Consider the following 14,964-nt stretch of genomic DNA (forward strand, 5'->3'; position numbering starts at 1 on the left):
AAGTTCACAAAACCAGGGCGTGGAACAACTTGCCACGGGTGTGTAACGAGAAATGGCACCCAGACACGAACTGCCCGGCCCAACCCCAGAGCACACTGGCGAGGCTCTCTTCCCACAGGCCAGCCGAGACGGAGGCCACAAAGCCGGGCGGCAGAAGCACAGACTTACGTTACTGGCCAACGCGTCCTGAAGTTTGACAACTGGGTTCCCCACGGGGCCAGAGGCAGAGCCGGGCTGCAAGCTGAAATCAGAGTCCTGGGGGAAAAAGGGGAACAAAGCCACAGAAATCACCCTGGTTCACCTTCTGGCAGACACATGTGAAATGGACCCATAGCCTCAGCAACTCAAAAAACCCAATACAGGACTTCCCTGGTGATCCAGAGGCTAAGACTCTGGGATCCCAATGCAGGGGGCCCGAATTCAATCCCTGGTCAGGGAATTAGATGCCATATGCCACAACAAAGATCAAAGACTCCATGTGACGCAACTAAGACCTAGCACAGCCACATAAATAAGTAAGCAGTATTCACCACGTGAACAAAACAGCCAGCTGTTCCCCAACAGCCCCCAAGCAAGGCAGCCACCCCCTTCTCTGCCTGGCTTCCTGCTTAGTCTGAGAACCTGCCTGGCATTGGCAGTGAGACGGAACCAGCCCACAGCAGCTCTTCACCCACGATGCCACCCCACAACATCCCTTGGAGTGCTGCCAGCACCTACCACCCCGCTCCTCCAGGAAAGGCCCCTCCTTCCTCTCCAAGCACCAAAAATGGGGGTTGAGGAGGTGGGTAGAAGAAACACTTCAAGCCTCACCTTCGGACTGACTCCAAATTCAATGGGTGGCACCGGCAGCACAGAGTCGACGTGAATCTCCACCCCATTAACAGGGGGAACCACAGCCCCCTGCAGCCGTTCGGCCCCCTCGGAGCCCTTTCTGTTTTTCAGAGAGCGCTCATTGCCGATGGGTCCTGGTCTGTGCTCCTTGCTCTGTCCTGAGCCTTGTTCTGAATCCTTGACAGAAAAGCAAAGAGGCTGAGACACACAGTCTGGAGTGACCCTGACCTCTAGCTTCCAAGGAACCGGGAGCCGGAAAAGAAGACAAAAGACACCAGCCCTTCTGCCTAGCCTGGCCCCTGAGAGCCGGGCTCCAGGTTACCTTTGGCTCTGACTGCTTTTGAGTCTGCTCCTTGTGGCCGTCGGCCTTGGGCTCCAGGCCAGGCCCGCTTGCCTCTTCGGGCTTCAGGGTGCCATATGGGGAGCTGCGCTGCGAGGAGGTCGCTGAGGACTCTCGGGACTCGGCGCTCAGGTCAACACCGCTGTCTCCCTGGCTGCTCTTAAAGCCCTGCTGTGCAGGACACACGGCCAGTCAGCACCCGAGTCCCGCAGAGCGAGACCTGGGGCATGACATGTCTCCCGGCCCGAGCCCGTGATCCCTGGTACATGTGGGCCCCTGCACTGTGAGCATGGCCAGATGCCAAGGACCCAGAGTGGGTACTCCCTGGCCATCCCCCCTTTCTCCCTCCCACACACCTGAAAGCAAGACGAGACCAGCGATGAGCCAGGCTCACCACCTGGCCAGGGAGAGCCTGGGCAGGCCGCTGGGACGGCTCTGGACCATGAGCACACGCTTGGTGCCTGGGGGCCACTCACCTCAGCAGAGCCAGGCTCGGTGCTGGTGAAGGCAGTGGCAGCTTTGGTCCAGGAGTCACTGGTTGAGGCCTGAAGGGGGAGGGCTGCCAAGGAGGAAGACTGAGTCAGGACCTCAAAGAGGAACCACCAAGCCAGAAATACAACCAGAGGCAGCTCACACAAACTCAAGTCTTCAAACCACCTCCCTCCTCAGTCTGACACTTTCACTCGACTTCCCAACGTTCCCAGAAACATCTCCATAAATGAGCTTCCCGAGATTTCATGGACGGTGAGCTCCAGGTAAACACACCAGCAACTTCTCACTCATAAGAATTAGAACTCCGTATCACTACCTCTGCTGTGACAAAGCATTTTTCACATAAGTCAACTATTTATTTCTGCAAATTGGCACCTCTCTATAGGTCTTTGAATGAGTCAAGTTGATTATTACTCAACTATTGTTAGCTCAACCATTCTTGAAAATCCAACAAAAGTCACAGACCCTGTCTGTGTGCACAAAACCTCCCAAGCTCTTTTCCAAGATCCAGGGCCCTTCTGAAGCCATCCACACACTCCTGGTCTGAGCAACCACGAGACACTGCACAATCCAGGAAGGAAAGCCTTAATAGCCAGGGGCGACTCCTGAGTTGGTCCACCCTGCTTGACCAAGCTAGAAAGTATGTATTTTTGGACATTTATGCTGCGACACCCACCACTCTCACAAAACCAAACTGACTGATACCAAAATTTACTAAAAGGCTATTGTACTCTCAATCAGAGTTGACAATTTCCCAATACTACACTGAAATGTGTTAGAATCAAGGTTTTAATCAGAAACATGAAAACAGGCTATGTGGTAGAACTAAGAGAATCAGGCTCAGAACCAGGCTCTTGGGTGTCTGTCACATGACTCTGGGGTTGTCCCTTCAGTCTGGAAGCCTCAGCTGCTCTGAATAAAAGAGCTAGCAATGGATGATTTCACCAAATTCCTGCTGCCCGCCCTGCAGGCCCTTGCCCAAAGCAGGAACTCAAGAACAATCTGCTCAATTAAAATGGTTTTATATTTTAAAATGAAAGATTACCAGGAAAATACCACTGAATAAGAAATTCTTTTAACTTCGGGGAAACATGTTCTATAAATTAAGGGCCACCCTAGTCTGCTTTGAAGTCTAAGACAGCATTTGGGAAGGAGTTGACAGAAACCTTTTGGCAAGGAAAGGGCGCACAGCACAGACAGGAGAGCAGAGGACTCCTGTTCTCCCAATTAGTCGTCTGCTGCTCGCCCTCAAGGTAGGAAGGAAGGATAACTGACATGGGCAACAGGCAAACCAACTCCTGAGCGACCTCAGCCAGGCGGGGTGGGGACCACTCTTTCCCGTCACTGGATGCAGAATGCTCTGCCCGCCACCACGCTTCAGGCAAGGAAACTCTTACATCTGCTCAGAGGCTGCAGCGGCACGTGGTGCTCAGACGGCAGAGGAAGCCAGCAGACAGGCGGTGCTGTGCCTGTGCTCACGGCCCCAAGCCTGGGAGGCAGCCCGAGCCTCGGGGTCCGAACACAAGCTCTTACCCTGGCTGCTGCTCTCCCAGATCTCGGTGCCCAGGCTGCTACCGGACACCGGCCCGTCGCCCTGCTCCAGGCACAGGCTGTTCTGCTTCTTCGCAAACCGAGGAGGAATTCGAGAGGACAGACTTCGGCCTTTGACAGGAACCTATGGAGAAGAGGGTGATAGGGTCCAGCCTCGATAGCAGACATGAAAAATGAGTTCCCCCCAGGCAGACGACCGTGGGCTCCAAAACCACACCTGGAAACTGCTCCAGAGAATTCACCAACCGTCGGTTAAGACCTCAACCACATGGGAACTGCAGTGCCGACCAAACCACCCCTGCAAGTGCCCAGTGGGCTGAGATCTGAGACCACAGTAGGAGTAGGCTGGACTTCAGGGTCTAACAGAGGTCTGGGTCCTGCTCAGCCTGTTTCAACTGGTGTCACCAAGGATCAGTTACCCTCTGAGAGCAAGGAAATCACACCATCTACCCCAAGAAGCATAGCGATAGTGGGCCCTGGGAGGCAGCGCCTGCTTACAAGCATGCCTTTCTTCCTCTCCCAGCCAGGGCCGAATTCAGAACACTCTGACACCACAGGCTACAGGTGTCCCTGTGTCCCAGACCCACGTCCCCGCACAGCGCGCCCCGTACCTGCACAGCTTGCTCCTTCTTTCTCCTCTCCTCCTCCAGCAGGCGACGCTGCTTCTTGGTCAGGACCTCAATGAAGCCTTCGCCCACCAGAGCGCCCACCGCACTCTCCTCCCCAGGGCTGGGTCCGCAATTTTCAATGACGGCGTCTGAACCAAGATTCACAAGGAAGGGCGACGGTGCCATTTATTGAAAGCTAAGGATAACCTGACCCTACAGACACGTGATATCTAAGCACTGAGTCAGGTCAAAAGGCCAGGCACTTAGCTGGCTTGGGCCTCAGCATATTTACCATCACCAGGGTCTAGGAAACTCAGAGAGGATTTCTACACCCTTCTCACAGCCCTGCAATGTGCTGTTACCTCAAACCAAACAGGTCACAGTTAAGAAAACAGTCCTCAGAGAGACACACACCTAAGTCCCAGCTCCACTCCTAACCAGCAGTGTGACCCTGGACAAACCACTCAACTTCCCTGGGGCTCAGCTTCCCATCTTTAAAACTGAGACGCTGCAGGGCTGTCACGGGAGTGCAGCAGGGCTGTGAGCAACACGAGCGCAGGGATCCTTCCTGTTTTGCTCTTAACCCAGTACGTGCCCAGAACCTAAGATACTCAGTGAAAGGGCAAACTCAGCAACCCAAGGCAGTGGCCATTACCCCCCTCACCCCCCATTTTATCTGGATCCTTCTTCCCCTGAAGATGTGAGCTGACACTCACGTCCGTAGTTCAGATCAAATGGTTTCATGGTCTCTCCATGCTCGCCTGACCTCTGGGCGGCCAACTTGGCCTCCTCTGCCTTCTCACAGGAGGCTTCGGTGACATCAGAGGCAGCATGGGCTGCCCGCTCCAGCGTGTAGTGGCCAGTCCCATTGCCACAGCCAAGACCTCCAGGCAAGGCCTCGTCTGGGGACCTAGAGAGGAAGGAGGATCTCGTCAGCTCAGAAGCGGCCCAAGAAGAAGCCGCATACACACCCAGCACACACTCAAGCTCAGCCCTCGTCTCCGTCATTTCCTCCTGGTGTCCCCTCCACCCAGCAGAAAGGGTGGCTAGTTACATGCTGCCGGGAGCCCGTGGGGAGGCCACCCCAGACCACTGCTCCAACAAAGCCCCTGAGAAGCTGCTCTGTCCTCACCCCCTCCCCCAGTTCGTCTCCTGTCCTCTCCCTTTGCCTACCACACCCAGTAGGGCTACAGTAAAGAGGTAAGGGGCAAGGCTTAGAACCGGGCTGCAGAGGGAGCCCAGGCCTCGCTCCACAGCCACTCCCCTGGGGCAGAAACCTCAAGTAAAGACAGATCTTGCCATCTGGGCCCTAGAAAGTTCCTCTAGATCCACACCGACAAGAACTCCTATTCTCCTGTGGCGCCTTGTTCAGAGATACGAGTGAACTACAGGCCAGGCCTCTGTGCTCTGAACTCTTGAGGAGGCCGGGAAGCAGCATAATTGTCTTCCTCGGCACCTGGTGGGGGCCTGAGCCACATCAGGGATGCGGGCTGCACAGGCTCTGCCCCTACCCTGATCCCAGGCCAGCTGTGGGCAGTGAGCAGGCAGCAAGCACAGGGCACCCACCCCACGCCTCTCAGTCCAGAGAGGCGCCCTGTGGACCTCAGGAGTCACTCACAGCCCCTGCTTACTGCCTGGCTATCACCAAGTGTGTGGGGGGCATCCTCAGTGGGACTGCTTGTCTTCCATGGAAAAGCAAAGGCACTCAGGGAGCATCTCTCTCTACAGGGCCAGGAGGCCAGCAGTGCCCAGCGAAGAAACTGCCTGGCACAGTCGCGGGCCGGGGAGTCTGGGGAACAGACCAGTGCTCAGCACGTGCCACGCACAGAGAACGACCCCAACCCTGTGGTGGTGGCCCCTTGGCTGGACCCCAAGGAGACATGCAGAGACTGAAGTCTTGAGTGGTGCGGGACAGCCACTACAGGGGGCTACCAGATGGGCCCCTAGTCTCGGTTCTGAAGCCACAGTGACAACAACACACCACAAGAGAAGCAGAGAGCAGGGTGAGAGGCAACGATGGAGGTGCGCACACATGATGGCCTTGGCGGGCGGTCGCCCTGGAGCACAACGAGAGGGAAGGAGTCGGGGCCCTGACACACGGCGGGACAGCATGCGTGAGGTGCTGCCGGAAACACCGGCTAACAGAACCATAGCAACAAAAAGAACCCGGGACTCTGCTTCTGGTTTACCTTTTGGCTTTCAGAGGCGTCCCGTTCTGATGACTCTCATAGCGGGGAGAAGTGTCACCGCCACCTGGCCTAACAGACTTCTCCCCAAACCCTCCCGGCTCCAGCTTCCGGCTCTGCCTGTCCACCAGGGGTCTCTGGCCCGAGAAGCTCCGCTTGGCCAGCTCCTTCTTCTCGCCTGCGCTCACCCCGGGGGGGCCGCCATCGGCCTGGGGGTCCAGCTCGGGGCCGGCCCGTCGCTCCCGCCTCTCGCTGAAGTCACTGCTCTCGGACGCAGTCTCCCACTCCTCATTGGCGTGGTCGGAGGAGTTCTGATAGGCGAGCTCTGGGGACCTGCGGCCTGTGGCGCTGCTCCTGTCCCCAGGGCAGGGTCTGGGACGGCCCGGCCACTGGCCGGCTGCCAGGGGTGGCTCGTCCTCCGGCCCCCACAGGCCCAGGGCCTCCCTTTCCTGTCGGAGTCGCCGGAAGCGGGGGGGCTTGTCCTGGCGCGGAGGCCGCCTTCGCCTGAAGGGCCGGTTCTCTGCATTTTCGGAATCTGCTGCGTGGTCATCTTGGAAGAAGGCCCTCTTGTCCTCCACGCGGCCATCCTCGAAGCCCCGGGAGCCCAAGGTGTCGGGGCGTCTGTAGGTGTCTGGGATGTAGTCTCTGTCTAAGGGCCGCCGGGCCCCACATGCATCAGGGGGGCCAGGCTCCTGCCAGGAGGCACCAGAACCCCGGCTGGGCCAAGGGGCCACCTCCTTGGCCGCGAAGGTTCTCCGGCCGTACGCACAGTTGCTCAGACGCGGGGGGAGGGCACGCCCAAAGGCCCGGGGGCCTCGATTCTTGGCCTCAGGCCCACCGTGGTCCTCGGGGTGCATCCTACCAGACCGCCAGGACTCCCTGAAGTCGCCCTTCCTTCCCGTGGTCTCCTCCCGCTCCGGGAGTGCACCCTCATCCCCGGGCTCAGCACCTCGCTGCCGCCGCCGCTTGGGAAGCTCCTCATACTCAGAGCCCTCGCTGTGGGTCTCACTGGCAATCCTCCGCCGGGGCTTGGCCCGAGGGAAGTCATCTGGCGGCCCAAACTCCCGTGGCCCCCGGCCCCGGCCACTCCTCTGGCTGCCGCTGTAGAGGCCCCGTGCCCCAAGGACACCCCCGCCACACAGGCCGCTACCAGTGGGTCGCCCACGAAAGGTGAACTCTCGGAACCCGCGGCCTCGGCCCCGGGCTGGCCCTCGGCTCCCAAAGGCTTGCTCCTCATCAATAAAGATCCAGTTATTCCTCTTGGTTGGGGGTGTGTGGCTGGCCTCCCTGGAGGGTCTGGCCTCCGGGGCCCCATCAGGCTTGTTGTCCTCCTCGGGACGGCTGGTCTCACGGCCCAAGCTGGCACGGGCTGAGCCCTGCTCCTCCGAAGTGGCCGGAGCCGCATTGGCCAGCGCAGGGTCATTCTCTTGGTCCTCGCCCTCAGCTGCCTCGTGGACAGGCCCCGTCCCCCGGGCCAGGCGGGTGCTCCCCTCTGCCAGCTCCGGCTTTACCTTCTCGAGCTCCTTCTCCTTGTCCTCCACCTTGAGGGCCTTCAGGACAGGTTTCTTGATGGGGCCGGACCTACGGGTCCTGCCAGTCTGCTCTGGGTGCTGGCTGCTGGTGCCCCGGGCTTCTGGCGTCCACTCAGGCTCCAGAGCTGGCGGCTTACTCGGGCTCCCTTCCTTCTCCCAGGAGGAGACACTGAAGGGTGGCTCCTCCCGCGGTACCTCCTTCTCAACCGCAGCGTCTGGGTCGGTGACCTTTGACTGGTGGTTCACGTCCCAGTCACCATACTCGGGCTTTTTCTCTGTGGGGGCAAAGTCAGGCTCCAGTGGGGAGCACCTGAGGTTTGGGGTGTGACTCACAGGAGTGCCTGCTTCCTGACCATTTTCTTGGGGTGGAAACAAAAGCTCCTGGCCTACTCTCTGAGAGGAGACACGGGAGTCACAGTCTGCTGGGGCCTTCTTGTCAGAAGCGCTCAAGTACTCCTGCCCTCTCTCCTCAAGGAGCTCGCGCTGGGCACTCATGCCCCCTGACCTTCCGGGGGAGGCAGAGTAAGAGCTTTCACTCCTGAAAAGGAACCAGAAAAATCAGTCAATGTGATTGGAGCCTGGTTCCTAGTTTCCATGCTGAACACAGTTAAAAAAAAAAAAGAAAAGAAAAAAAATTTTTTTTTAAAAAGAAAAAGAAAAAAAACATAGGCACGAACATTCGCTCTATCTTTAAACGGGCCTCAGAGATGCTGGGCCATGGGCTGGTGGCGGCCCCTGGAGTCCAGAGTGATGATCAGTGGCTGGTGGACTCCATGAACAGCTGGGCATCCTCTGGTTCAAACACGCTGGAGCCGGGAAGTCCGAGAAGAGTCTGGGGTGCTGGGCCGGCAGAGCCAGCTCGCCTTACTTTCACAGGAAGGAGCCATAACACACGTGTTCAACCCCACCCCATGGCCCTGGCCCAAGGTTCTGTGGGATTTGCCTCTGACCCCAGGATTCCCCCTGGGCCTTCAGGCACCATCGGAGCCTCTCGCGTGACAGCACCCAGCCATCCTCATCTCACTCTCTTTCCCCAGAGCACACCAGTCCCTCCCAAGGTGCCCCTTCCCCGAGGGCGGCGTCTCCCGGGACAGGGCCTCCTCCCAGAGCCCATCTCACTGAGGACCGAGATTCCTCCTTCAGCTGCAGGGCAGCAGGACCAAGCATCGCCTCACCTGACATGCACGTCCATGGCCAAACTGTCGCTGGATTTCGGGTGGGGCAGTGAGTAGCCCTTGCTCTGCAATGCCATGTAACCCTCAGGGCTCCACACAGGGGCGGGGTCAATGGTGGTCACCTTCCTTTCTGGCAGCGGGGGCACACAGCTCTGGTCCTCAGAGCGACAGCCGGTCCCACTGAGGGAATCCGGGGGCATTATGGGTTTCATCAATCCTGAAGAAGGCAAACAGCCAATCGGTCACCTCATTCAGCAAGCCATGGGTCACCCACAGGCCCAGAGGAGACAAGCTGCCCCGACCATCACACGGATGCAGCACCCCACCTGCTTCACATCATCTGTTCAGAGAACTTCTGAAAGCACACAGGCACGCCATCTGAAAGGCCTATTCGAAGACCCTGGAGGTCCAATCTTAGTTCCCGACAAAGAGCCCCTATGTTGAAGGATATAAAAAACTGGCATATGGAAACAGGACACAACCAACTAGAGAGTTCATGGCTGGCAGCAGAAAGCTAAGAGGCCAGGCAACTAGCACCGGGAGATGCCCGAGGGTCTCTTGCACAGACACAGGGAAGATAAGCTACACTTCAGGGAGCCTACAGGCACCAAGGGGCCAGCGTCTGCCTGCTTCCAAACCCTGCAAGAAGATTCAGAAAGGGGCTGGGCTTCAGCTCTGTTTGCTTCTGCCCCTGAGCTTATGGTGATAATCCACATTTTCTCCAGGGAAGGGGAGAAGCGGACACACAGATGACACTCCACTCTTAACTGGCCCGAGGAGACAGGGATAAGCGGACATCTCGGTCCAGCCAGATACAAGTCATCCTGGGAGATGGCACCCCCTCACTCGGGCGCCTCCGTCCACTTCTACCACATGGGATGTTGTAGACAACATTAAACGCCTCCCATTGGGCCAGAGTCTGTGTAGAAAAGAGGGTCTGATTTTTCAGATATTTCACAAAGCTAATTACTGGCCACCAATGTTTTTGTGCTTTAAAGCGGAGATAATCTGATCAGGAAAATGATTCTGCATCAAGTCAGTGGTTTTATACTTTCTTTCAGCTGTGGATGCTCTGTCCAAAGGTTACCAATATATGACTCCGGCACAAAGGTGGTCTGAGTCATGTGGTGGCGAGGACCCTCTCTGGAATCCTAAAATTACACCCAGTTATTGATCATGAGGTAGGCAGACTGCTCAGCACTACACAGACCTGTTTTTGGCAATATGGCAGCTCACATTACCTGAAAAAAATCTCCTATCACAAAAACGCTGCACAAAACATATTACACACACTTCACTTGCAGAACTCTGCTCCCCAAAACCAGGAAACCCCCAGGGAGCGGAAACCACAGCCATGGGCCAGAGCCATGGGCCAGAGGCACGAGCCAGGGACACATCTGTCAGATGTAGTAACCTACAGCCATGTTCCTAAACACCACCCCCTCACCCCCTCCCGACAAGAGATGGGGTTTCCTAGCACAAGGCAGAGAGTTACAGCGGAGGTGCTGCTTACACAAAGACCCTCAAAGGGCTATGCATTCAATTACAAGGCAGACCAGAAAATCCTCACACTCTTTAGGACAGGGAGATGACTGAGCTAGTGTCCTGGCCAGGGTCAGGTCAGGGAAAACAATCTCCAGTGAGGAATTCACGGCCATGTGCCAGCTTTCACACAGGCTTAGGGGTAGCAGAGTGGAGTTCAGATTTACACCCCTAGAATTCTCCAAAAACTTCCTGAGTTACAATAAAAGGTAGTTCTAGGCTGGCAGATGAAAAGACAGAGCCACGCTGGAGGGATAAGCTCTCAAACCAAGCTACACCGAATCCCCAAGTTAAGAACAGCTCTGCCGGAAATGAACTCATGAGTCAAACTCCCAGAACATCGGGAGAAAGCAATCCACCACAAGTCCATAGCAAGTCCACAGAATCATGCACCGTCCCCAAGAACTTCAGAAACAGATCAAAATGTTAAACACCAGAGAATTACGGTTTACATGATTAAAAGCAAATAGGGAGGAATTGAAAACTCACAAAAAATACAAGACACAAGAAAAAAGAAAGATTTGAGAGAGAAAGTCTAGTAATAAAAATACAGTCACAAAAACCCACTGGACAGTAAAAAATAAAATAAAAACAGCAGATTAGACACAGTTGGAGAGAACATGGAATTAGAAAATAATTCCAAGCATTTTCCCAGAAGGCACCACAGAAATCAGCTCTCATATATTCAAGAGACTTGGAGGCAAACTGAGAAGAATCATGATGATGCAGGCATCTGTACAGCACAATCACTACAAATAATCTAAGTGGGTGACCTGGGAAGAAAGGATACAAAGAATGAAAAAGGGCAAATAGTTAACAAGACAATTAGAAGAGAAACTCCCAGAAGTGACGAAAGCGATACATCCTTAGATTTGAGCACCATGAGTTTTAAGCAGAATAAAGTAAGGATAGATATAGATATATACCTAGACACAGCATTTTGAGAAAGAACTCCAGGAGACCAAAGACAAAGAGATCTTAAAGCAACACAAACCAGACACAGGAGCCAGAAGAAAAGGAATACTACCTTCACAGTCCCAAAATAAAGTAACTGCAAGCCTAGAGTTCTACACCCAGCTACACTATCATTCAAGAGAAAGACTGCCATAGGTGAGAAATAGTGCTCAGTTGCATCAAAGTCTTTGCAGCCCCACGGACTATAGCCAGTCAGGTTCCTCTGTCTATGGGATTTCACAGGTGGGGTGCCATTTTCTCCACCAGGGGATCTTCTAGACCCAGGTGTGGAACCCATGTCTCCTGCACTGGCAGGTGAATTTTTCACCACTAGTGCCACCTGGGAAGCCCCATGTGAAGAACATGCATTGCCAAAAAACTTTCGTAGGGGCCTTGACAGAACATGCGTTCTGAAAAAATAAATGGAACCCAGAAAGAAGGATAAGCTGCAAAGACACTAGTAAACATACAGGCAGATCTGAACAAGCATAGATTGAATAAAACAACAAAGATAATAATTTGGTAAGCATGAAAACAAGGGAAGAATTAAAATTCTAGGCAAAAATTACAAGACTCCTGAATTAGAGCTCAGGTTCAGGTTAAACTGATTAGCCTTTGTTAAGTCAAGGGTACATGTTAGAATTTAACCTAACCACTCACAGTAGAAACAGAATGTAGAAGGAAAACAAAAAGAATCGGGAAACTTGATACCCACTCCCCCAATCTAAAGGGAACAACTTTGGTAACTAAAGTCACAGTTTTACCCACTCAATGTGGGTAAAACCAGACACACCTTAAATGTACAAAGATATTCTCCTCTGAAAAGGGCTCAGGCTGACAATAAAAAGTTGGGGTAAAAAGATACCACACGAATACTAGTTGAAAGAAAACTGGAATGAAATTATCATCAGATAAAGTAGACGTTAAAGGTAGAAAACCCAAGAAACAAAGGTGCTATACGAAGATACGAGAAACAAGATGCAGTCATCCCAAGCATATGTGCTTCCAGGTAGGTAAAACAAAAACTGACAGGTTTACAAGATTTGACAAATCCACAATCATGGTGGAAAATGTTCACACACCTCTTAGGAACTGATCAAGGGGAAAAAAAAAAAACTGTGAGGATATATATTTATACAGCACAGTTAGCAAGCACACTTTAATGGACCATGTCCAACAGAAAAATATATTCTTTTCAAGCCCCTGAGTGAAGTTTGATCTGCCACTTGTTAAAAATAAAGTTTTACTGGAAAGCAACCATACCCCTTCAGTTACTATTGTCTATAGCTGTCTTTGTTCTACAACAGCAAAGCTGGAGTAGCAGTTCAAAGACTAAAATATTTATTATCTGGTATTAATAGAAAAAAATTGTAACTGCTGGTCTATATCATACAGACCATAATCTATGACCAAAAGGCAGCACAGTAGAAATTAACAACATATGGATGATGGTAAAACTCTGTATTTGGAAATTTTACCACATATCATTAAAAATCACTCAAAATCAGGCTAATATTTAAAACTGTATAATAATAAAAATGTTATTTTAAAACTCAGTGGCTCATAAAATCAGGTGAGATGTAAATACATCAGAAAACTCAGAAACTAGTCATCTAATTAAGCATCCAACATAATCGGAAAAATAACAAAATAATTTCAGTGGAAATAATGAGGGGGGGCAGAAATTAATGAAATAAAAGCCAAATAAAAGACAGGAATTAAGAACCTCAAAAGATACTTTTTAAAAAATGGCATTCAACAAACGTTGGGAAATACTAATGAAGGAAAAGCGAGAACACAAAGAACACTAAAGAATGGAAAGAGGCAGAGATAGGAAAATCAAGACAATTAATCCCAGGGACGGGGGAGCCTGGTGGGCTGCTGTCTATGGGGTCGCACAGAGTTGGACACGACTGAAGCGACTTAGCAGCAGCAGCATGATTCATAGTCTTAAAGTCTCTTCCTAACAATTCTTTGTGGGAGGTACTATTACACCTTCATTGTGTAAATAAGGAAGTTAAAACTCAGACTGGATATGTGACTTGCAAAGAGGTCAGACTGGGATCCAGGTAGGGTCTGTCTACCTCCCAAGGCAACGCCCTTGACCACATCACATACCCTGGCCTTCACTGCACTTTGGAGCTTACCCGAGGGATGCAGGGCCGAGGGATAGAAATCCACTGGCGTCCGAGCGGGTGGGATCCGTGGGTCCATGTAAGAGGGCATCATCATCCACCTGGGGTCGAAGCCCAGCATCTGGGGGTGGTGCGGGTAGAAGGTGCGCTGCGGGTGGGACGGCGGAGGGTACACCGGCTGCCAGTGCTGCATCTTGTACAGCTGCTCCTGGCAGAGACAGAGACCTGGCTGCACAGGTGCTGCGGAGCAGACAGGCTGTGCATGCACGCACACACACGCTTCCAGGGGAAACCCACCAGACAGAAGACCAGAGAGGGGAGGCCCCAGTGTATGCCTGACCACATTCAGGCCCGGGCCCTCCCCCAGGACGGATGCACAGTCATGCCATCGTCACACGGGGCCCTCGGGCTCCTCCACTACACACGACAGCTTAGGTGCTCAACAGATCAAAGGCTCTCCTGGAGCTGACACGTGACCAGCACACCTCTCAGAGCACCTCTCCCCGATGCTCCTCCCCACCCCCAGCCCTACTGTCCCTTCAATCCACTCTCCACACCCCGATGCCCTGACCATGGCCGGAGTCTTCCTGGGTTCTCCACAGCTCTCCATCCAACAGCCGGAATCCCACAGGGCTGCATGTGATCTACAGGGTCCTGCGGGTCTTGACCCATCTGCCTCTCCAGCATCACCTCCCACGACTGCCCCGGCCTCCAGTCTACACACCTGCCTGCCCGCCTGCTTCAGGCCTTGGAAACACGCTGGGCCATCTGTTCCCTGGGCCCCAAACCTGCTCACCCACACCCCTCCTTCAGGTTTCAGCTTAAAGAGCACTTCCTCTGGGAAGCCTGCCACAAGTTCCAAGGAAGATCAGGTCCCCTGTTCTGGGCTCTCACAGCACTGGTATTTCTCCTGCATTTGCTTCCCTCCCTGTATCAGGAGATCGCGTGCCAAGTTCACTGCAGTCCACTCACCTCTACCATCAGACATGGTACAGAAAAAGTTCATTGCATGAATGGATGAACTAACACATCAATAGAGTATTAAAAATCAAGGACCTAGACTCAGTGAGAGTTCATTTCAGACCCTGCTCTCGATGACCCCCGGGGCTTCCCTTACAAGTGCATCCCGAACCAGCATCCTGGCTGGACACAGGTGTGGTCAAACAAGCAGGACAGCTGACCCGGCACACCCTATCCTACCAGCCGGCTGGCTCAACTCCAGCCTCGGCTGGGTTCCCTGGACGGCTTGCCGGTGCTCCCAGCACCTCTTAGGAGCGCTCGGCACTCAGTAAGCGGAGCTCTCCCCGGCTCTGCCCACAGCTCCTCCTCCTGTCTAGACCCCGGGTCCCCAGGGAAGCTGACCAGACAGTCCGTTTGCCAGACTCCCTCAGGCTACTCTGGCATGTTCAGACTTCCTCCTCCTCTTCAGGAAGGATTTACCTGTCACTGCCCATCCCCACCCTCCCCAGAAGACTTCCCTAGAGCAGCTGTTACGACTGTGTCTGGCTGGAGTGACTCCAGAGATCTCTCCAGTTGGCAGTAAATCTTCACCAAGCCCAGGAGTGACGGAGTGGCACCTGCTCGTGGTACAAAACTACAGTAGCACCATGAATGTACC

General features: G+C 53.8%; 1 protein-coding gene across 13 annotated transcripts in view; it reads right to left on the reverse strand.

The window, feature by feature from the left end:
* Window positions 1–14,964, reverse strand: part of PRRC2B (proline rich coiled-coil 2B) — an 84,195-nt gene that overhangs the window by 14,923 nt on the left and 54,308 nt on the right. For 9 of the 13 annotated variants that reach the window (XM_065928216.1, XM_065928221.1, XM_065928220.1 and 6 more), the window contains 10 exons: window positions 13,359–13,554; window positions 8,716–8,932; window positions 6,012–8,078; window positions 4,539–4,732; window positions 3,826–3,971; window positions 3,197–3,338; window positions 1,648–1,730; window positions 1,154–1,342; window positions 811–1,008; window positions 169–255 (listed from right to left, as the gene is read on the reverse strand). In XM_065928216.1, coding sequence (XP_065784288.1) covers window positions 169–255; window positions 811–1,008; window positions 1,154–1,342; window positions 1,648–1,730; window positions 3,197–3,338; window positions 3,826–3,971; window positions 4,539–4,732; window positions 6,012–8,078; window positions 8,716–8,932; window positions 13,359–13,554 — 3,519 coding nt within the window. The remainder of the gene's footprint in view (window positions 1–168; window positions 256–810; window positions 1,009–1,153; window positions 1,343–1,647; window positions 1,731–3,196; window positions 3,339–3,825; window positions 3,972–4,538; window positions 4,733–6,011; window positions 8,079–8,715; window positions 8,933–13,358; window positions 13,555–14,964) is intronic. The other 4 variants (XM_065928224.1, XM_065928222.1, XM_065928219.1 and 1 more) reach the window with 2 other exon arrangements.

The sequence above is a fragment of the Muntiacus reevesi genome, chromosome 3 (genome assembly GCF_963930625.1).
Source record: "Muntiacus reevesi chromosome 3, mMunRee1.1, whole genome shotgun sequence".
In the NCBI taxonomy this organism is placed as follows: domain Eukaryota; kingdom Metazoa; phylum Chordata; class Mammalia; order Artiodactyla; family Cervidae; genus Muntiacus; species Muntiacus reevesi.